General features: G+C 34.4%; 2 protein-coding genes across 2 annotated transcripts; one reads left to right on the top strand and one right to left on the bottom strand.

The window, feature by feature from the left end:
* Positions 1-275: 275 nt before the first annotated feature.
* Positions 276-9,892, bottom strand: ATATH8 (Protein kinase superfamily protein). Its single transcript, XM_083059996.1, has 16 exons — positions 9,448-9,892; positions 9,198-9,373; positions 8,174-8,339; positions 7,938-7,990; positions 7,370-7,513; positions 7,126-7,230; positions 6,907-7,032; positions 6,507-6,707; positions 5,960-6,066; positions 5,697-5,859; positions 5,500-5,565; positions 3,077-3,170; positions 2,468-2,580; positions 1,950-2,020; positions 1,477-1,627; positions 276-970 (listed from the first exon to the last, which is right to left on the bottom strand). Exons 1-16 carry the CDS (start codon positions 9,743-9,745, stop codon positions 533-535), a joined length of 2,472 nt encoding a protein of 823 aa, XP_082916122.1. The 5' UTR covers positions 9,746-9,892; the 3' UTR covers positions 276-532.
* Positions 9,893-15,388: 5,496 nt separating this feature from the next.
* On the top strand, positions 15,389-19,535 carry LOC109791183 (pentatricopeptide repeat-containing protein At2g03880, mitochondrial). Its single transcript, XM_020350451.3, has 2 exons — positions 15,389-18,540; positions 19,199-19,535. The coding sequence occupies exon 1, from the start codon at positions 15,520-15,522 to the stop codon at positions 18,418-18,420; it is 2,901 nt and encodes a 966-aa protein (XP_020206040.1). The 5' UTR covers positions 15,389-15,519; the 3' UTR covers positions 18,421-18,540; positions 19,199-19,535.
* Positions 19,536-20,725: the final 1,190 nt, after the last annotated feature.

The following is a 20,725-nucleotide window of genomic DNA, read 5'->3' as shown; positions in this document are numbered from 1 at the left end:
AACTTAGTTACCAAATACAATTTTCCATTTTACCAGGAAAAAAAGGCAACTTTTACCAGTAGCTTTTAAAAATAACATTAACAACAACACTTAATGAACAGGTAGATACATTCGATGCGTCTCACTTCTCACACAATCATCATTAATTCGACAACTATTCACTTTGGATATAACTAAACAAGTGCATGTAATTATCTACTGGACACTGATTAGGAATCAAATGGAAATAACTAGAATAAGTAGCCATAACTAAGTAGTGCTGACTGGTGCAAAGATTAGTAACCAAAAGACATTTTCATTCATTGAAAATTTTGTAACACTGTACATGAAACTGTACATACTGACGGGGCATCTAGATATAGATAACAGCATCAGTCCCAGCGAACATACATATATAAACTGTAACTAAAACAAATTGCAATCCTATGCCTATATATATTTTTGTGTCATCCATAGAATTTTTTTTTTATAAAATTGTTGGATAATACTCTGCTCTCTTTCTGTTGAGAAAATTGGATGATTTAAGAAAATTTCATGCACTGACTGCGTATCTCTTAGGAGCGTCAAATATTTGGCCCAAGTAAGCTTCAGAAAGAGACACAACAAGCCGGTGGCAAGCCAATGTTGAAGCTGTAACAATTATTAGGAGGGAAGCCCAGGAGAACCGCAGCATCAATATTTTATCCCTACTTGCAGATTTTAGAACCTTAAAGAATATCACCCGAAGTCTCCGGTCTCTAAAGATGGAATCGTAATCATAAGTAGACAAGGATGATCTAGGGGATAGACCTGATTCTTTGTTGCTTGGTCCATTAGCCAATATCACCCTGGAATACTGAGTAACTGTAATTCCTTGTCCAAATAATTTAATCATCCATTGGTACAGTATGTCAACTATGATCTTGCAGACTTCTTGGCGAAAAACCTTTCCCTCCTTCGAGACCATTGCTTTGATTAACGAAGCTCCATCCTGTTAATTCCATGAAAAGTTTCATTCATTAAATAACTATTTCAGGCTTTCAGCCATCCAAGGAAAATCTTCAAGCACAAGCATATTCCATTTTCCCTGCCCACTAATAATATACTGTAGTAAGCAAACACTAAAACTAATAACGCAAGATTCAGTATAATAAACACAGTCATAGTAAAATATTTTATTTGGTACAATGAAAAGGTTTTGTCAATGAATCTACCAGAAGCTTAGGCAACCTGGAGAGCTGTGTACAATGCAATAAACTGGAACTACTTTAATCCATTTACACATCAAAAAATCAAAGGGTGCCTACAAGAGAATTTGGAAACCCCGTTCACACAAAATAAGCAATTAATCATTTACAACCACACAAGGAAAATAAACTAACCATATATCTATTTCTAGTTATGAAAAAGCAGTCAAACATAACAAACAGCCAATATATGTAAACAGAATCTTGAAGAACATAAAAGAAGCACGATAGACAGCTTAAAGGAACTCACAGCAGTCATGAGAAGTCTTCTGATAGCAACACCGTCTTTGGATGGTAAAAGTCTCAAAACTAAAAATGCAACATCGATTGCATCAGTGGCTTTATTTGATACATGATCAAAGGAAGTCTCACTATTTGGTGCTACTAGTTGCAAGGCTTTCCTGACAAGATATCAAAAGTATGAGACGCTACATCCACAGCAGTAAAAAAAATAACAATATATCAAGTAACAATAGATTAACTAAAACATGCCAGCCTAAGGCATATGTCTCTCATGAAGATCAGCTTGAGTGCAGGACAAGGTGTTTTAGATTTTAGAGCTTTCACGATAAAATAACAAATTCATAAAAATGGCACTGTAAATTTTATAGTGTATTTTGGTGCAATACAAATTTGATTCTGTGTATATAATATATAGTAGATTAAAAGAAACAGAGCCTGTTCCCCAGAGAACATATTCCCTGACATGTCATTTTGACATACCTAGTTGCCCCTACCCTCAAGAACAGGGAAAGCCTTTGCCACTGGAATTCCTTCCTACGGTTTAGAAGCACCTTAACACAAGAAAACAGTTAAAAAAAAAAGAAGAAAGAAAATAATGTTTTATACTTAAGATAGCAATGCAAGTTTAATGATCAAGTAATCTTGATAGTCATCGAGAACACATTTGTAACGGTTAAATCCATCAGTACCATAAAGATGATGTCTAGTAGTTCACGTAGATGAATGTGCAAAACTATGATGATTGGGTTGACAAGACATGCTAAAAAATTCATGTGTGCAAAAGTTTGAACAGGATTCATATATAAAAAGTATTACTAAATTTCTTCTCTTTTGTTTTCAAAAAAGATAAGTGCTCAGGATATATTCTCTACGTTTTTTATGTCAGCAAACACACAAGGAGATTTTTTTAAAAAAACAAAAAACCACATGAAGAGATGTTTCTTGTTACAGTCCTTCATAATATTGGCACAAAACTTATGTTCAAAGGCTTATAATACCGAATGCAATATATTCCTTGTGGCAGCTGAGTTTTCTGTGAGAAGCTTCCGAACAACATAAGGATATGCAGCTTCAAAAGTCTTGAAATTCGTATCAGCAGCTATAGCCAAACCTGATATTGTTTTAAAGCAAAATACAAGTTAAAGATAATGTAAAGAGAATAATAGAAATTCATTATGATTAGAAATATAGTATGGAACCATCGGTGTGTATCTACATAATGGCTTAAGCTTTCGGAAATGTTGGGTCACCACATGGTATCAGAGTCTCTGAGACCAATTGGTTTAGAGTTTGATCCTTGTTGCCCCAATCTTTCTAATAAAAAGTTGAATTTTAGCACAAGGTAGGTGAAAATGTGCATTATCCACACTTCAGGCCCGAAAGGCTCTTGCGTGAGAGAGAGTGGGGTAGAAGTATAGTATAAGTATATTCATGTGTCTCCACCTAACAACTTAAGCTTTTGGGATTGTTCGTTCAAGTCAAATACAAATATTTCAAATTACTACATGTTGATGCATATATAATGAATAGAAACAAAACTTCTTACTATGACAATAAATGACAAACCAAGAAGAAATCTACATGTTCATGTGGTATTGAAAGTTTACCTTCCAAAGAAGCTAGGGATCGCAAGACAAGTGTATAATATGGTGGCATACGGAAATGATGCTTGAGCGCTACACTCCAAATCTTTCCCAGAACCTTAAGGAAAATTCATTGAAAAATCAGTAACTTGGGAATTTTACAAAAGAAAAATAATAAATAAATAATTATTAACACATTTTCAACTAGATAGCCACTACTAATTTGCCTGGGTAAAAAACTTAGACACATACTGAACTTACATGAATATGCAGTAAGAAGTGCTACATATTAATTTCCCATAGCAATATTTAATAATAACAACCAGATGAGTATTACTAAGACCATTTTGTAATTCTAACAGAGCAGGAAAGGAAATCAGGCATAAACCATAGGGTATCGTTTGTTATTTTTATTTGTTAAATCCCAACTTACGAAACAAAAACTTAGGGCTCAAATTTTTAATCAAACACATTCAAACTGTAGTTTAAATTATTCCACTAGTTTGAAAAAAAAATATACAAATTTTAAACATTATCAAACAATATATTATAAACACCCTCTATAATATGCATGCATTCCAATGGAGCCTGAATGTATTCATATCTTAGGTGGAATTATAACTCTTGCTACTCAATATAAAGAAATCGAAGCAGTTAATCTGATTATGTACCATGAAAGAGATATTTATTTAGAGAACTAAAATTTAGGAAATCCTAGTGAACATATCCAATTTGGAAACAATTAACCAATATCACAGAGAAAGGGTTAACAAATAATCATAAAATTGCTTCAAATAATAATAATAATAACCACATTATTTCACTAACCATTATTAACAAAACTTGCTTAATTAGTTTCTTGATTTGTAATATGTTTACTGAGTACTTTCTTTCTATTATTTAATGCATTCAAGAAAAATGGAAAGTACTCAGTAAACATATTAATGGTTAATGCTCACAAGAGTTTATCCTTGTCAGTGTCTATCAGTAACTTGCATGCATTGCACATTTTTCTAACTTAATGGTGAGTCCTTGCACCAGTCAAAATCTATATGAAGCACGAAAGAAGCTTTTACTAAAAAACAGTTTGCACTGGTAGGGATGGCAATTCTTCCAGATTTCTAGATATCTGGTCATTAAGAACCTTAAGAGAACCACACCACAAAAGTTAGCCATTGTAATTAGAGAACCTAAAGTTCTATAACCCCCACACTCTGGTGGAGCCATAAATTTGGCTTGGAGGGGCCAAGATTTTTTTTTATTTTTTTTTTAACACTTATATGTAAATATTCTAACATCATAAATAGTTTATTATCATTTATACTTTTTTTTTTTCTCTTTCTATCACATTATATATCAATCCCACATATATTTCTCTCTTTTTCTTTTCCTAAGTGTAAACTAACATGATAATTTTCATCTATCAATATATAATATTTTTTTAAAAATAAATTTTAGGGGTGCCAAAAAAAAAAAAATTTAAAGTAATTTTGATACATTTTTAAAAAATGGGGGTGACCATGGCCCCTCCAGGTCCCCCCTTCCCTCCGCCCCTGCCCACACTAGAATCCACTACTTCCTTTGTGGAACTCAAGCCCCACACTTTGCAATTGAATCATAACATCCCACCACGCTCTCCAATCCCAACATCCTTGTGGACTGGCTATGCACTAGCCCTTTGACTAGTCCCCAGAAAATACCACAATGCCAGTGTCACCAACTGTGCTGCTTGGGAGAACCATACCACACAAGCTAGCATTGTAGTTGTAGAGCACAAAGTCTTATAAACCCCACACTAGAATCCCATACTTTCAGTGTGGAACTCAAGTCTCATACCTTGCAATTGTATCATAACATTGGTACTATCTGACCAGAGAAACTATAAAATATCTGAAAATTTTATGTAATAGTCAACTTTTTATATTAAAAGCTCATTATCAGTTTGATTATGGTTGGTTTAAGTTTTACCTTTGGCATATCTGATACTGGCTATATATGTATTTGTAAAAAAGAATACCATTATATTGATTGTACACAGATTTATATGACTTGAATTTCACATAAGATCATTTCTGTTGAAATAAGTTGCATGAGAAGATAATCAGCTATCAAATTATCATTATTCACGAGAGAACATCAATAATTGTAGGTATACCTATACCCACTAATCCATTGTATACATATACGTATTATGTATTGTGGTTGGTTTCTGATACTGCACATACTTTGGATATTGCTCATAGTCGTTTCAGTTTAGAAGTGTAATTTTCTTTTCAGTTATGGTTAGTTTAAGATAGTGGAGGATGCATTCTATTTTAGTTAAGATTAGTCCAAAAGTAGTAAGGAATCCTATTATTTACATATTCCTTGACACTCATAGACAGTGGATTGCACAGTCAACTGACACAAATAATTTAATTACTACGCTTCTTAAAGATGACTCTCACCCTGCTGAACTTCACATCAGGAATTCCTTCTCTCAATTCTACTTTGCCCAAGGCTTGTTCCAGTTCCTGAAAATTTAATATAGATTTAGAAGGCCATTGTGTGAAGTGTGAACACAAAAATGCTGGTTCTCATTTGGTTCAAATATGCAATTGGCAAGATGATTTAATCCTGAGATACAGTATAACAAGTATTATACCAGGGTAACAAGTCGGATATTTGTCCCTGGCCTCACAACATCCATATCAATCAGAGCACGGACAAGGGATGCCCAGTCACCATTTACTATATGAATTATTGAAGCCAGCATAGCAAACTGATGCCTTTTTTCCATTTGACATAGCAAACCAAAATCAAGAAACCTATCACACATATGAAGTAAAAAAAATATTCTTTTAGATTTTTTGTGGTGAAGGAAAACCATAATTTATTCAGAATGGATAGGGAAGGAAAAAGAAATACCCTATTTGTCCTGAGGAAGTGTAACGCAAGTTACCGGGATGTGGATCAGCATGTAATAAGCCTGTTTCAAGAAGTTGCACCAATGTTGCTTCAACGCCTTTGTTGACCTGAATTAATCAATATGTAATAGAAATTAAAATTAATTGAATATGACAATTTCAATATAGTGCAAGACTCAAGAGTCTCAGACATTAAAAAAAGCAAGGCTAAATTTAGTAGCATCAGTCATTCTTAGTTGATGAAAAAAATTCATTTGAGTAATAATAGTCAAATAAGCTAATGGAGGATTCATGAAGAAATTTTACTACTACATAAATCCAGAGACTTATTATTTTGTTATTGAAACTATAAAGTATCTGAAGGCCAAAAGTTTCCTTTTAACTCGTACCTTCTTGTAATTCTATTAGAAAAAAAAATTGATTATCTTCAATAATCCAATTGGTTTGTACCGAATCTCAATAGTAAGGACATTATTAAACATCCAAGATACAATAATTTTGCAAAATGTGAAGAAAAAAAATGGATAATTGCTTTTTTGTTTAAATACCAGATCAAGAAGACGCCTTTTTGCATCTAATTTCTGCCTTTCTGAATATTCAGAGACATTTCCAACAGAGTTTCCAGCTGACACAGAGAGCAAATCAGTTGGACTTTCACCAACCATCCACTCCATGGTAAGAACTCTCTTTCGAGTTAAATGCGGAAATACTTTTGGCACATGCATGAAAGTAAAGGAAGAGTGAACTTCCTGCATTTAGCAATAACAAGTCAATTCAAAGAACAAAACATTACTGCTGTTTTGTGATTTTTGTCAGAAACCAATTCAACCTAGGTTCACATTAAAAAATAGAATGTAATAAAAGATTTCATCAATGCTCTAAATTTCCAGTCACAGAATTCGTCAATATGTAAACATAATAAAACTCAATTGATATGTTATTTATTACCAGAAACTTGTTAGCATTTGCAGCCTCTAAAGTATAATCCAATTCACCAACAAAACCTTTTCCTAGTTCATCAGCATATAGGCGAGGGTCACTCTTTCTCTTGGCAATCTTTTGCACCAGCCCCAGCTGAAATGGATAATATAAATAATCATTTTAGAATGAATGCAGGATAGAGTAATACAAGTAAAATGTCACTAGAGATCAATAGTCAATACAAACCCCAAGGCGAAGGATGTAGATATCCCGCACCACCACATGATGCAAATTAGGACGCTGGACTTTTACAGCAACATTATTACCATCAGTAGTGCGGGCAAAGTAAACCTAGAAAATACAAAAAATAAATGAGCAAGACATACAATCAGACCAACACTTTCAAATAAAAGCAGCCAGCCACATGCATCCAACTCACAGCAATAATACTTGATTATAAATGGCATTCCGGTGTCATAGCAAAAAGTACCTGACCAAATGATGCAGCAGCTATAGGTTCCTCAGAAATGTAACTGAAGAATGATTCCAGAGGACAACCAAATTCTTCCTCCATAATCTTCATAGCAACTGTCCTGGGAAAAGGAGGGATTTGATCATGCAATTCTGACAATGCCTGCAAGAAGAACATAATTAAAATATATAGAAACATATTGCCAATCCAATCATTCAAAATGTTAGTAGCATTACAATTGTGATAGACAGACACAATGGAATTCGAAGACTTCCAATGAAATTCTATAGTTTGCCGAATACTTTGCCAGAATTTTCATCTAAACAAACAGGCATAGAAGGCACATAAATTTTTTTTTTAAAAAAAAAGACCTTTTTGATGCAAATAAACGTTGCTGCTAAAACACATATTTTGAAGTGTGGTCACCAATAAATTTGACATATTATAGAGCCACATATTATCATCAAATAACAAGATGGTATTGCTTCCCATAACCAATATTTAGCCCTATTTTTCCAAATTCACCAAGGGAAAGAAATGTGTGACAGTAAAGAAATGGCAATACAGACACAGTTTTCAATCTAACCTTGGACATCTCAACACCAATGATATCTGGCCTTGTGGAAAGGGACTGCCCAACTGCATCAGCAATCAAATGAATGTAACAAGGATAATAATAATCTTGTGACTGCATAAGAGAAATGAAAGCCCCAACAGAAAAAATTTAAAGCAATATGAATTACAAAAATCATATAAAGCATGATATGAAAAGATGATAATTTAACAATCATATTAAGATATCAAATAGATCAAACTCCTCACCTTTTATAAAGGTAGGGCCAAGACTAAGCAATGTTTCCTTTAACACCATCCCAAAATTATACTTAGATGATGTATCATCCACATCCTCTTCAGGAATTAGCTGTAGCAATTTTCTAAGCCCTGAAGTTCGAATACTGATCATAGCTGTGGTGAAAGAGAAAAGTACCTTCCAGAAGGAAATATAACTCAATAAGGATACACTTTAAGTAAGAGTGAAGAATGTATCTGGATAACAATTCAAACTCATTGGAATATATGTGTCTATTTAGGAGGAATTAGTTTACACCAAAGTGAGTTAAACACTTACAATAACTCTTGCACCATTTAATAATTTTTTATTGGATATATCAAAAAACCCACCAATGTATTAAAAGTTTCTATCATATTGATCATATCTGCAAAATTTTAGATTAATCCAAACATTCATGCACAACAAAATTAACATAATTAACATAATATATACATTTAAAATTATAAAAATAAGAACTATTTGATAACCTCTTTATTGTTGTCCAACTTTTACAAGATTTGACACATAATTTAATATATAATTACAAGTTAACAGTTAGATCAGTAAAAATCACATTTCCATAAAGATATTGATGGTGCAAGTATGAATGTAATTCACACCAGTGTAAATTGATATGTGTGTGTACTACTGTAAAATTCATTGACGACACTTAACCCCAAAAGCTAGCCCATGGGAGAAGGATTGTCAAAGTCATTATAAGGGTTAAGTTGTCTATATAGCCAACCACCTCACACCCAAAACTAGATATTTGGATTTTGAAACTTGTAGGATTGGCCAACTCCTTGTCTGTATACGAATTCAGATAAAAAAAAAACTAAAAGTCAAGGACGGAATCCTAGTTATTACCTAATTCTGACGAAACAGAAAATAAAGGAAGAAGTATTGCTTGCATAAGACAATTGGACCTACAATCCTTCATAAGCCTTGTGCTCAATGGTTTGTGAAAGATAATGGAAGATAGAATGAGTGCATGTTTCTATTAAAAAAAAGTACCTCGAGAACACGAAGGGCGACGACATGAGGCCTAACACTGAAATACTGAGCAACATCCTGAGGATCATAAGCTTCAGGGAGTGGCTTCGACCAAACCTTCGACGAATAATAGAAGTAAGCAACATATGCTTCCAAGGCCTTGAGATCGGACACGAGCAAATCCACTCCAGATAGCCCTGCAGCACAACGAAGAGGAATTAACCCTAATTAATTGAGTGCAATAGCAAAATTGAGATGGAATTGGGGATACCTGGGTACCAAGGTTGAGGCCAAGAGGGAGAAGGAAGAGGAGGAGCGAGAGGGTCCTCGAGATGGCGGAGCCAAACGACGTCGTCGATTTTCTTGGCAACTTGGGGAATGCGGAAGGTGTGGTTGGCCCACTCAACGCCGTTGTGGATTCCTCTCTTGAGGAATTCGACGTCCTTGCGAACCACCTGAGCGAAGTGGCTCAAGTCTCCCCATGCTCGCTTCTGCTTCTTGCTCTGCCGGCGCCCCGACATGGCGCGCACGGTGAGGGAGGGTGGCGGTGGCGCTAGCAGCGTCGCCATGGGCGGAGTGAGTTAAACGGGGGCGTTGAAGTTGAAGACGTGAGTGTGCATTTGTGTGAAGGGGAGAGCGTGGCAAGTGTGTGTGTGTGGTTGTGTGGTAAAGTTGGGATACGATGACGATTATGATCACAAGTCACAAGTCACAAGTAAGTAACATACACTCTGGACTAACTGACAAATCGAAGGCGTTTAATACCTCCTTCGCCTAAAATCAACTACCTCCCTCCCTTTTTATCACCTCTTTTATTTTAAGGCCCGAAAAGAACTTCGTGTTTTGATGTTTTTTTTTTTTTTTTTTTAAATACACACATGTTAATAGTAGTAATGTGCAATTTTAAAGATAAAATTTTTATGTAAAAGAACTTTTCAAGTGATTCATGCAATTCTTATAAAAAGTTAAAATTGTTATATATATATATATATATTTAAACAAGAAATCAATTTTATATATAAGTATAGATGAATGTTATCTAACATTTTTTTTTAATATTTTAACAGCAAAATTTATTATAAATTACAAATTTTGAGTGAATTTCAATATTAAATTAAAAGAAACGTGTGAAATAATTTTCAAAAAATAAAATAATATACAATTAGTTTGAGAATATCATATAACAAGAGTTAAATCTCATACAAATAGTAATATGTAAGGAGGAGAAAACTAGCGAGTCTTATACATACATGCATGCATATATATATATATATAATACATACATGTAAGTTAATACTATACGCAAAAGCCCTAAGTCATCAGTCGAACATTTATACAAGATCTTAATATATTGGGGTAGGCACAACAAAATTAAGCAACCACCAGTATGACTCGCTACTAACTGCACAAGTCATCCAACTAATTTTTTCTTACTTTCATGAGGAATTATGATCATCACAGTCTTAACTACAAGGAAAACACAAGATAAGCTTGTGAAAATAATTTAACATATAAGCACAATGTCAACATCAATTACAAAACTTATAACATTTCATTGTACAACTTCATTTGTTCATTGGTTACAACATACACAACTTACAACATAATACAATAAAATCAACTTCATTTTAGCAAAATTTTAAACATGAATAATAATAAACAATTGAATGCGTCATCAGGCATATGAATTACAAATACCTCCTGCAACTGAGGTAAACAATATAAGTAGCTAACCTCTACCAAATCACAACCACAAATACAAACTAAAATAACGATTGAAACCATGGTTAAAAACAACAATTAACATAAAGCTAGAAACAACAACTAACACAAACTAGATTGAATTTTTAGATTTTACCACTTAAACTACGATGTCTAGTACTATTGTCAATGTAAAATAATTTGAGTATGAGTCTACTATGACATTAGTCTATAATACTAAATCACCTATGAAATTAGTTCACCAATACGAAGTTATAGACTAAGTCTTCAACTTGGTATTTTACTTAATTTGTTGTTTTATACATGTATGACTCAACTTTACCCACATACAAATATCACATAAAACTTAAAGGGGACAACTGAAAATAACTTACTCATTCATAAGCAAACTTACCTACTGAAAGGTTTTAATCGGGCTCTCAGAACATCGCAACATATATTCATATAATTGGATATTCAAATTTCACAAACAACTCTACTCCCTATTTTTTATGTATCGTAACTAAGACATGTATCTAATCTACATGCTTATAACTTATCAACTTAACAAATATAGTAGCATACAACTTTATCAACCTTCAACACATCAACTTATAACTTAAAAACATAAATATATTATCATACATCATTCATCTTATCATTGAACATCATAACATCACAAATCATGTATGAACCTGCAACAAATAGTTTCATCATCATATCTCATCATACACATAACTTATTCATCATCATTTAATTACAAAAAGGCTAAAAACCTATTTTGGTCCCTTATAATAATTGTTTGTTTCAATTTAGTCCCACTTTTATTTTTGGTCTCAATTTGGTCCCTAATAAATTAATTGGTTGCAATGTCGGGCTTTCGTCCAAATTATTTAAACGGAGTTAACTGTTGGTCACGTGGATGCCACGTGGATGTCACGTAGATGCATAGGTAGATGCCAAATTTCATTAATGCATCTGGAACCAGAACGACCCGTTCTGGTTCCAGAATGCCAAACACAAACGGTCGATGATTATAGTTAACGGTTGTGAATTGTGCAAGGAAAAAGACCCAAGGTACAAAGCATTTCAAACACTTGATTTGGTAATATTGTCAATGGGGATTGATAACTTCAATTGCTAAACATTTGGGTTATACAGTGTATCATTAAGGACAATGCAGTGTATCACTAACGGTAGCAAGTTTTATTTCATTATTGGTCAAACTAGAGTGAATCACTTATTACCAAATTGATACTATACAGTCAATGATGAAACGACATGGTATTTTCCCTTGAAGTCATTGACCGGTCATTGATTGATGTACCCCAACAACAACAACCTGTTCTTGAGGAGGTACAACCTAAAATAAAAGAAGAGGATACACAAGACCAACATTTCACCACACAACCACATGTACAGGTAGATAATGTTGATATCCTATCAGCCATTCAGTGTTATATGGTGGATAAGATGTATTATTGATACCTTCAGCGTTATCTAGATGATTTCCCTTCTCAGTAATTTCTTTGAACTTTTTTAGTATATGTTATGTTATGTTATGAATTTTTGTTTTCAGTCTCTGAACCATATTTCTGTCTTTGAATTTATGATATGTTTTGAATTTTTATTTTCAATTTTTGAATCACATTGTGGCATTTTGTTGAACATATGTATGTGGTTGACGTTTTGGAATGGCCTGTTCTGAATCCAGAATGACCCGTTCTAAAACCAGAATGGCCCATTCTGGTTTCAGAACGGCCTGTTCTGCTATACTCGTGGTGTGTTAATTTTGTATATGGAACGACCCATTCCAAATTCAAAATTAACACACAACATGTGCAACCAGAACGGGCCGTTCTGGCTCCAGATGCATTAATGAAATTTGGCATCTACCTATGCATCTACGTGGCATTCACGTGGTCAACAGTTAACTCCGTTTAAATAATTTGGACGGAAGTCCGACATTGCAACCAATTAATTTATTAGGGACCAAATTGAGACCAAAAAAAAAAGTGAGACTAAATTGAAACAAACAATTATTATAAAGGACCAAAATAGATTTTTAACCTTACAAAAACTCTTAAACATCACAGTGTTCACTTTTACAACTTGGGTTTGGCACAACTTAAGGGTTGTCTACCGCCACTAAGGCAAATGACTCCCTGTCTCTCTCATGTTTGACGCTATCCAACTCGAATCCAACGTGGGTTAGGCAAGGACCCCTGGGATCTCACATTTGGCATGGTAGTAGCCCACACTCAACCTCACGTCAATCCAAGTCAATTCTCTTTCTTCAAGTCCATGCCATTCAAACCACATCTAACACTATTTCAGTCTGAAATAATTCTCTCTCCTCACATTCGACGCCACTAATCATGTGTTTGGTGTAAGTAAGACAAAGTGTTTTTGGTTGAACCATACCTGCTAGCACCATAAAGGCAAGTTGCAAAACTAAAAATTCAACCAAAACACTTGAAATTTCCACGCATAACATGCAACCAACAACACAACATGTATACATCATATATAGTCCAAAAATAGCTTAAAACACCACATACAACTATAATCAATCAAGAATCAACATCTTCACTTATGCGCCCCTTTAAAACTTCAAAACCTACACAATTCATCAATGCCATCACTCAATTCCTTATAATAAGCAACACCAATGGATTCAAACAATCACATTATCAACATGCAATCCATGAAATCAACACAATCTTCCCTTACTTCTCGAAGAATTGAATCAGTAAGAGGATAGAAGAGGAAGAAAATGACTTCGTACGACCCTGACTCAAAATCTTCAACTACCCAAGCTCAGATTTCATGTTCAACAATTATGGATCAACTACAAAAGGGTAAAGATTAGAGTTTTCAATACAAATAGAAGGAGAAGAAGATTTGTTTTAGAGAATCTTTCTTTAACCTCTCTCTAGAGTTTTATGAAAACTTGAGTTATGAGCTCACTTCTAAAAAAAATCTTGTGTACTTTTTTTTGAGTTGGTCAAACTTATCTCTAGTTCAACTGCCTAGAAACCAACTTGACTATTAGAATTCCTTAACTCTTGAGATCTTAACAACACTACTAACAACAATACATATGTAATAAAAAAATTAGAATACAAAATCAACAATGTTACATAGAGAATTTCATTGTTTATCTTCTTTTAATATCACAAATTCACAATCTTACTTTGCTCAAATGCGAGGCTTTATTTTATTGAGTCTATCTAGTGTAATTCACTAAAATTATGATGAAGATATAATATTATAGAACTTTTTATTTTCACATACCACATGTTAATTGCATATTTATAATTATAAATTAAAATTCAACATTAAATTATTTATCAAATATTAAATGATAAAATTAAAAAATTACTTAAAGAAGAATGTTGTTGATATGCTCTCTCTTACAATATTTTTTTAGAATTTTTTATTATTAATTAAAATTTATTAAAAATCATAAATTTTGTGAATCATGCATCTAAATTATGAAAGTCATTAAATGAGATGTGACAACGAGGAGAGATAAGATGGGGATGAGAAAGTATGTGACAACTTTGTTTGTGACACAAAAGTAGAAAAACATATTCATCGTAGTTAGAGTTTGTCAAGAGAGAAAGTAATAAAGAAGGGTAAAACAAGAAAAAAAAATGAAGAAATAAAAATAAAATTCTCACATTTTTTTTTATCCACGAATATAATTCATATATTGTCTAAAAGCTGACATATAAACATTAATATATATTTTTATAAAATCTCAACCTTTCATTTCAAAGTTAACTCATCCTATAGTAAAAAAAATTATGATAAGTTCTCCCAACTTAACCTCTCAAAATTGATTTTAAAGATTTTCAACATAAACCATTCATTTAAATAAATAAGTCATGTTTACAAACCAAACTTAAACTTTAAATTTTTAATTTAACTTGAAATATTTACACATTTATATATAATAATCAAAACTAAAATTAATTTATATACAATGAAAAGTTGTCCACATAGACATGACCTAATATTCTTCTTTCACAAAAAAATACCAATTAAATGTTACTTTAAACATAGTTAACTCCGCTAAAGTAAATAACTTATTAATATATGGGTCTCGCTTTATATTGTCCTTAGTTAAGAAATTAATATCTCGGAATTTATTATTGAAAATTAATTAAAGTTAGTTATTATGTTTGTAATAAAAAATTATTTAACTCCTTAACTATTATTCTTAGTACACGGTTAACATTTTCCTTAATATAATAGCACACGTTTATATTCATTTATAATGTAAATCCAAAGTAATATTAACATGTCATCCCTGTCTCATCCATTTATTTGAAATTTTTACACGTTGATTAAAGATTATAATAAATATATTACTTTTTATACAGTTTTATCAAAATAATCTACTATATCAATAAATTACATTACTTTTAATTATATTTATTAAATAATTTATAAATGAGTAGAGTATATTAAAAAGTGAGAATATTTGAGATATTTTTCAAATATTAAAACCGTAAGAACAAATGTCAATGATTAGACTAGCCCGATCTTGAAAACACTTCCAAATACGGCATGACGGCTTTTGGATGATAGCGTGGCAAACTCAAATTTTTTAATTCGAAATTGGCTTAATGCGATGCTCTGTCTCTGCTCCAATTTTCATGGAATGCTCGATTGGGTATTCCCCAATGTTCAATCCACCCACTTCTCATTTACTCTTCATGCCCATCTCCCAAGTTCAAATCTTTCCTCCAAATTCTGCCACCCCGCAACCACTTCAACTCATGAAAGGCCATGGACGATGCCCCAAAGAGTTTCTAGTGGTAGAACGCATGGCTCAGTGCCTCAAAGGGGGAACATTGAGGAGGAACCTGTGTTATTGAAGGTGAATAGCAGGCACATGCTTAAACATTATTCTTCCTTGTTGGGTGATTGTACTTTGAGAGAGGCTTTGAATGACGGCAAGGCCATTCATGGACACCAGTTAAAAAATGGGGTTGAGCCAGATTCTCATTTTTGGGCTTCGCTGATTAATTTTTATGCAAAATGTGGCTACCCCTCTTATGGACGCCGGGTGCTTGATGAAGTGCCTGAACAAGATGTTGTCTCCTGGACTGCGTTGATTCAAGGTCTTGTGGCTCAGGGTGATGGCCGGGAAGGCATTCATTTGTTTTGTGAGATGAGAAAGGCGGGGATAAGGCCGAATGAATTCACAGTGGCTACTTGTTTGAAAGCTTGTTCTATGTGCTTAGATGTGAGTTTAGGGAAACAGGTTCAGGCAGAGGCGGTTAAGGTTGGTTTGTTATCTGACGTCTTTGTTGGGTCTGCACTGGTTAATCTGTATGCTAAATGTGGGGAAATGGACCTCGCTTGTAAGGTGTTCTTTGACATGCCCGAGCAGAATGAAGTGTTGTGGAATGTTTTGATTAATGGGCATGCTCAACTGGGTGATGGAAAAGCAGTCTTTAGATTGTTTTGCCAAATGTTAAAATCAGAAATACAGTTCAGTAAATTTACCTTGTCCAGTGTCCTCAAGGGATGTGCAAAGTCGGGGGATTTAAGGGATGGCCGCCTAGTGCATTGTTTGGCAATCAAAAGTGGTTGTGAATTAGATAAGTTCTTGGTTTCCAGTCTTATAGAGCTGTACTCCAAGTGTGATTTGGTAGGTGATGCACTCAAACTTTTTTTTAGGATCACGCATCATGATGTAGTTTCCTGGAGTACAATGATTGCTTGCCTTGATCAGCAAGGGCATAGCCAAGAAGCAGCAAAGCTATTTTTCTTGATGAGACATACAGGTGTTGAACCAAACCAATTTACCTTCACAAGTGTTGTTAGTACCGCCACTGAATTGGGGGACTTGCATTATGGAAAATGTATCCATGCCTGTATTTTTAAATATGGGTTTGAATCTAATACCTCGGTAAGTAACGTACTTATCAGGATGTACATGAAATGTGGTTATGTGCATGATGGTGCTCGTGTATTTGAGGCGATGACAGGACGAGATCTTGTTTCTTGGAATACTCTATTGTCTGGATTTCATGATTACGATTCCTGTGAAATGGGACCTAGGACTTTCTATCAAATGCTTGTGGAAGGTTTCAGGCCCAATATGTATACATTTATCAGTGTTTTGAGGTCTTGTTCTAGCCTCTTGGACATAGATTTTGGGAGGCAAGTTCATGCTCAAGTTTTGAAAAATAATCTTGATGGCAATGACTATGTTGGGACAGCCCTTGTGGACATGTATGCCAAATGTAGGTGTATGGAAGAATCATTTGTAGCTTTTTCTGGTTTGGTCAGTCAAGATGTCTTTACATGGACAGTAATGATAACCGGTCATACCCAAACTGACCAAGCAGAGAAGGCCATTGAATTCTTCAATTTAATGCGGCAAGAAGGAATAAAGCCCAACGAATTCACTGTTGCTGGCTGTTTAGGTGGTTGTTCCCAAATAACTGCAACTGAGAGTGGAATGCAGCTTCACTCGATGGCAATTAAGAGTGGACTTCTGCCTGATATATATGTATCCAGTGCACTCGTTGATATGTATGCAAAATGTGGTTGCATAGAAGATGCTGAGGCTATTTTCAAGGGGATGGTTAAACGTGATACAGTCCTGTGGAATACTATGATATGTGGATTCTCTCTGCATGGCCAGGGTGATAAGGCTCTAGAGACCTTTCAGGCAATGAAAGATGAGGGCACCTTACCAGACGAGGTTACTTTTATAGGTGTCCTTTCTGCATGTAGCCACATGGGTCTAATTGAAGAAGGGAAACAACACTTCAACACCATGAGCAATGTTTATGGCATAACTCCAAGAGGTGAGCATTATGCTTGTATGGTTGACATTCTCAGTCGTGCCGGAAGATTTGGGGAGGTTGAAAGCTTTGTTGAAGAGATGAAACTAACATCCAATGCCTTGATCTGGGAGACTGTTTTGGGTGCATGTGCAAAGCATGGGAATGTTAAATTTGGTGAAAGGGCTGCTGAAGAGCTCTTTAAGCTTAAACATGAGACAGATTCAACATACATATTACTTTCTAATATTTTTGCTAGCAAAGGTAGGTGGGAAGATGTAAAAAAGGTAAGGGCCCTGATGTCTAGCCAGGGTGTGAAAAAGGAACCTGGATGTAGCTGGGTAGAAATTAGCAATAAAGTACATGTCTTTGTGTCAGGTGGTGTACATCCAAACATCCAGGAAATTCATTTGAAACTGGAGGAGCTTGGTCAAAAACTTAGATTGGTGGGTTATGTCCCACAAATTGAACATGTGCTTCATAATGTTCCAGAAAAAGAGAAAAAAGGACATCTTAATCATCATAGTGAGAAGTTGGCTCTTGCTTTTGCCCTTATAAGCAAAAGCCATATGAAAAGAATCAAGATTTTTAAAAACCTTCGCATTTGTTGTGATTGCCATAATTTTATGAAGCTTGTCTCAGACATCACAAATCAAGAAATAGTCCTTCGTGACATTAAGCGGTACCACCATTTCAAGGGTGGATCTTGTTCCTGTCAGGACTATTGGTGATTTGGCTCTGCAAACAAGTCCACTAGACTAATATTCAAGTAGTTCCCTGCTTCGTAAAGAACTGTGTGGGCACTTCCATTTCGTTTGTGTTGTTGAGGAGAGATATATAACTCTGAGAAGGTACTGACTGTTGGGATTATCTTACATATTACATGTTTGTATTTAAGAACTTCCCAACTTCAATCCCCATTGCTTTCAGGGACACAACAGGCACACAAGCATTACTCAGTCATTTTAAACTTATATAAATGGAGAAAATCAGAAAAATTTTAAGCACTATAATTTATAACGTGTTAATTAGCCTATTTCAATGCTCAGGTCTGACATATCTTATGTGACTTGTAAAATTTAATAAATGGTTTTAGATTGAACTTCCTTTAGAGATATGATGGAATCGAGTAATACAAGATGGGACTAAGGGATTCTGCTGGCTTAGTGGAAGTAAAACTTAAAATCATGCTTAGAAATAATTGGTCAGAAAAATTCCTCATCTGTGATAAATATTTAGTAATGGATGCTGATTCAAGTTAATAAAGGTGGTTTTCTAAGCTTGCTATTATTTTTTTGTTATTTTTTTTACTTCATATTTTAATATCACCTGCCTTACTACTATCCTATAATCAAGCAGAATGAATAAGTTTCATCCATGACCTTTACTTTTTACTGGTACCAATAAGTTTGAACATCCTGCCTGACCTGCAAATGAGTATGTTTCGCAATGCATAGAACTGTAGCTGTTAAATGTATGTGACGTTAACTTTTTGTATCTATTCGACAGAATGATCTTGTTCATGGGGCCTGGACATTTTGCTTGATTATGGAGCACTGGTAATCTCCCTACTCATACTTTATAGATATATATATATTCCTATGTACCTTGCGTAGAAAGCTTTCTGATTACACCGTAAATAGTTCACAGTGGTGTTTCACCTTGTTTATTGCCAATACACAAAATGGGTTGACAATAAAGTGAATAAACAAGGTGATAGACTTAAATACGAAAAAGGGAAAATTTTCATCCAAAAGTGGCAAATTTTCTTAATACCACTAATGTGTTGCGATCACAAACGTATGTAATTAATTTCACTTGAGTGTCCCTGGGGTCCATATTTTCTCATATGGAACATTAAGTTAAAACTATGGTGACATAATGAAAGCAAGAAATTATAGGCAACTCACTAAATAAGTTCAAGAACTTGCGAACAATCTTCAGGATAACCGGTGATTTCTCTGCAACCCCCTTGAGGACAAACAAAGATACCTGCAGTTAATCAATTGAATAATTTCAGTTGAGGAGAGACATTTACTTTATGCATTATGTGAAAAATTCCTAAGGCAAGGTACTTGCATGAAGTTCCTAACAGACTTGGTTGACCATAATTGGCTGTGAGGCCCCTCCATAGAATAGAGCAAGGGTGATACTACCTTTCTTAATTGGCTATGGCTTTCATTGAGTGGTTGATGAATGCATCATAAACAAGCCCTGCTTCTAAGTTCACCAAATCTTCTTCTCCTTTCTTAATTGACTCCATGCAATCTTGGGCCGTGTCTCTTCGGACACTAAAGACATTTCAATTAAATTATCTTCTAAAATAAACAGTAACAAGAGTAAAACAAATATTTAATAATAAAATATGAATTAAACAATATAAATTAAAATTAAATAACAATTAAATGTTATCAAAATAAAAAATGCTAAAAAACCACGTTTAGCCTATTAATTGGTTAAAGACAGTGACAAAGAACGACTCATGCCGCCGTCATTCATCACCGGAGCACTGGCGGAGCTCTCATCTCCACCACCTCCCGCCAAAATTGGTGCTGGAGACTCGTCGTGTCACAACCACCGTCTGCAGCCACAGGCGGAATCTCCGGTGGTGACAGAGGAGGCTCGAAGTCGTGATCAGCACCAGAGCTGGGTGCTGGCAGTGGCTGCAAAAAAGCTTTAAAAAAAAGTGGAAACACGAAGAGACCATGAGAACTTAGAATTTTGTGATGGCGTTGAGAAGATGAGAATTAAGCATGTGATGTATACATTGAATGAAGGGTGATGAGAGAAGGAAGAAGAGAAGAAATGTTGGGATCTGCATATGCAATTCGGGGAAGAAAGTGTGAAGATTATACTATGAATGAAAGAAGGATGTTGCAACACAAGGAACAGTAATATGAACATGCAAGTGCTGTGGTTGTCACCTGCATCTGCATGCATGTTACTCTTAACTTGTGATAAATATTTCCGTTGAAGTTTGACTCCTTATTTATATAGTAAATGTTTTAGACAAAACTATACTCTATTTTTATAACA

This window comes from Cajanus cajan, chromosome 7, assembly GCF_000230855.2.
Source record: "Cajanus cajan strain Asha chromosome 7, NIPB_CcT2T_4, whole genome shotgun sequence".
NCBI classification, from domain to species: Eukaryota; Viridiplantae; Streptophyta; class Magnoliopsida; order Fabales; family Fabaceae; genus Cajanus; species Cajanus cajan.
The sequence above is the reverse complement of the archived record's forward strand: the minus strand, read 5'-3'. Positions and strand labels throughout refer to the sequence as shown.

What these genes read in the sequence shown, in the direction of transcription:
- LOC109791183 (XM_020350451.3), top strand. Translation starts at nt 15,520, where the DNA reads ATGCTCTGTCTCTGCTCCAATTTTCATGGAATGCTCGATTGGGTATTC.
- ATATH8 (XM_083059996.1), bottom strand. Translation starts at nt 9,745, where the DNA reads ATGGCGACGCTGCTAGCGCCACCGCCACCCTCCCTCACCGTGCGCGCC. An exon ending in CAAATGCTAACAAGTTTCTG is followed by an intron (nt 6,708 to 6,906) that starts GTAATAAATAAC and finishes TGCTAAATGCAG; the next exon opens with GAAGTTCACTCTTCCTTTAC. An exon ending in GAAGACTTCTCATGACTGCT is followed by an intron (nt 971 to 1,476) that starts GTGAGTTCCTTT and finishes TGGAATTAACAG; the next exon opens with GATGGAGCTTCGTTAATCAA.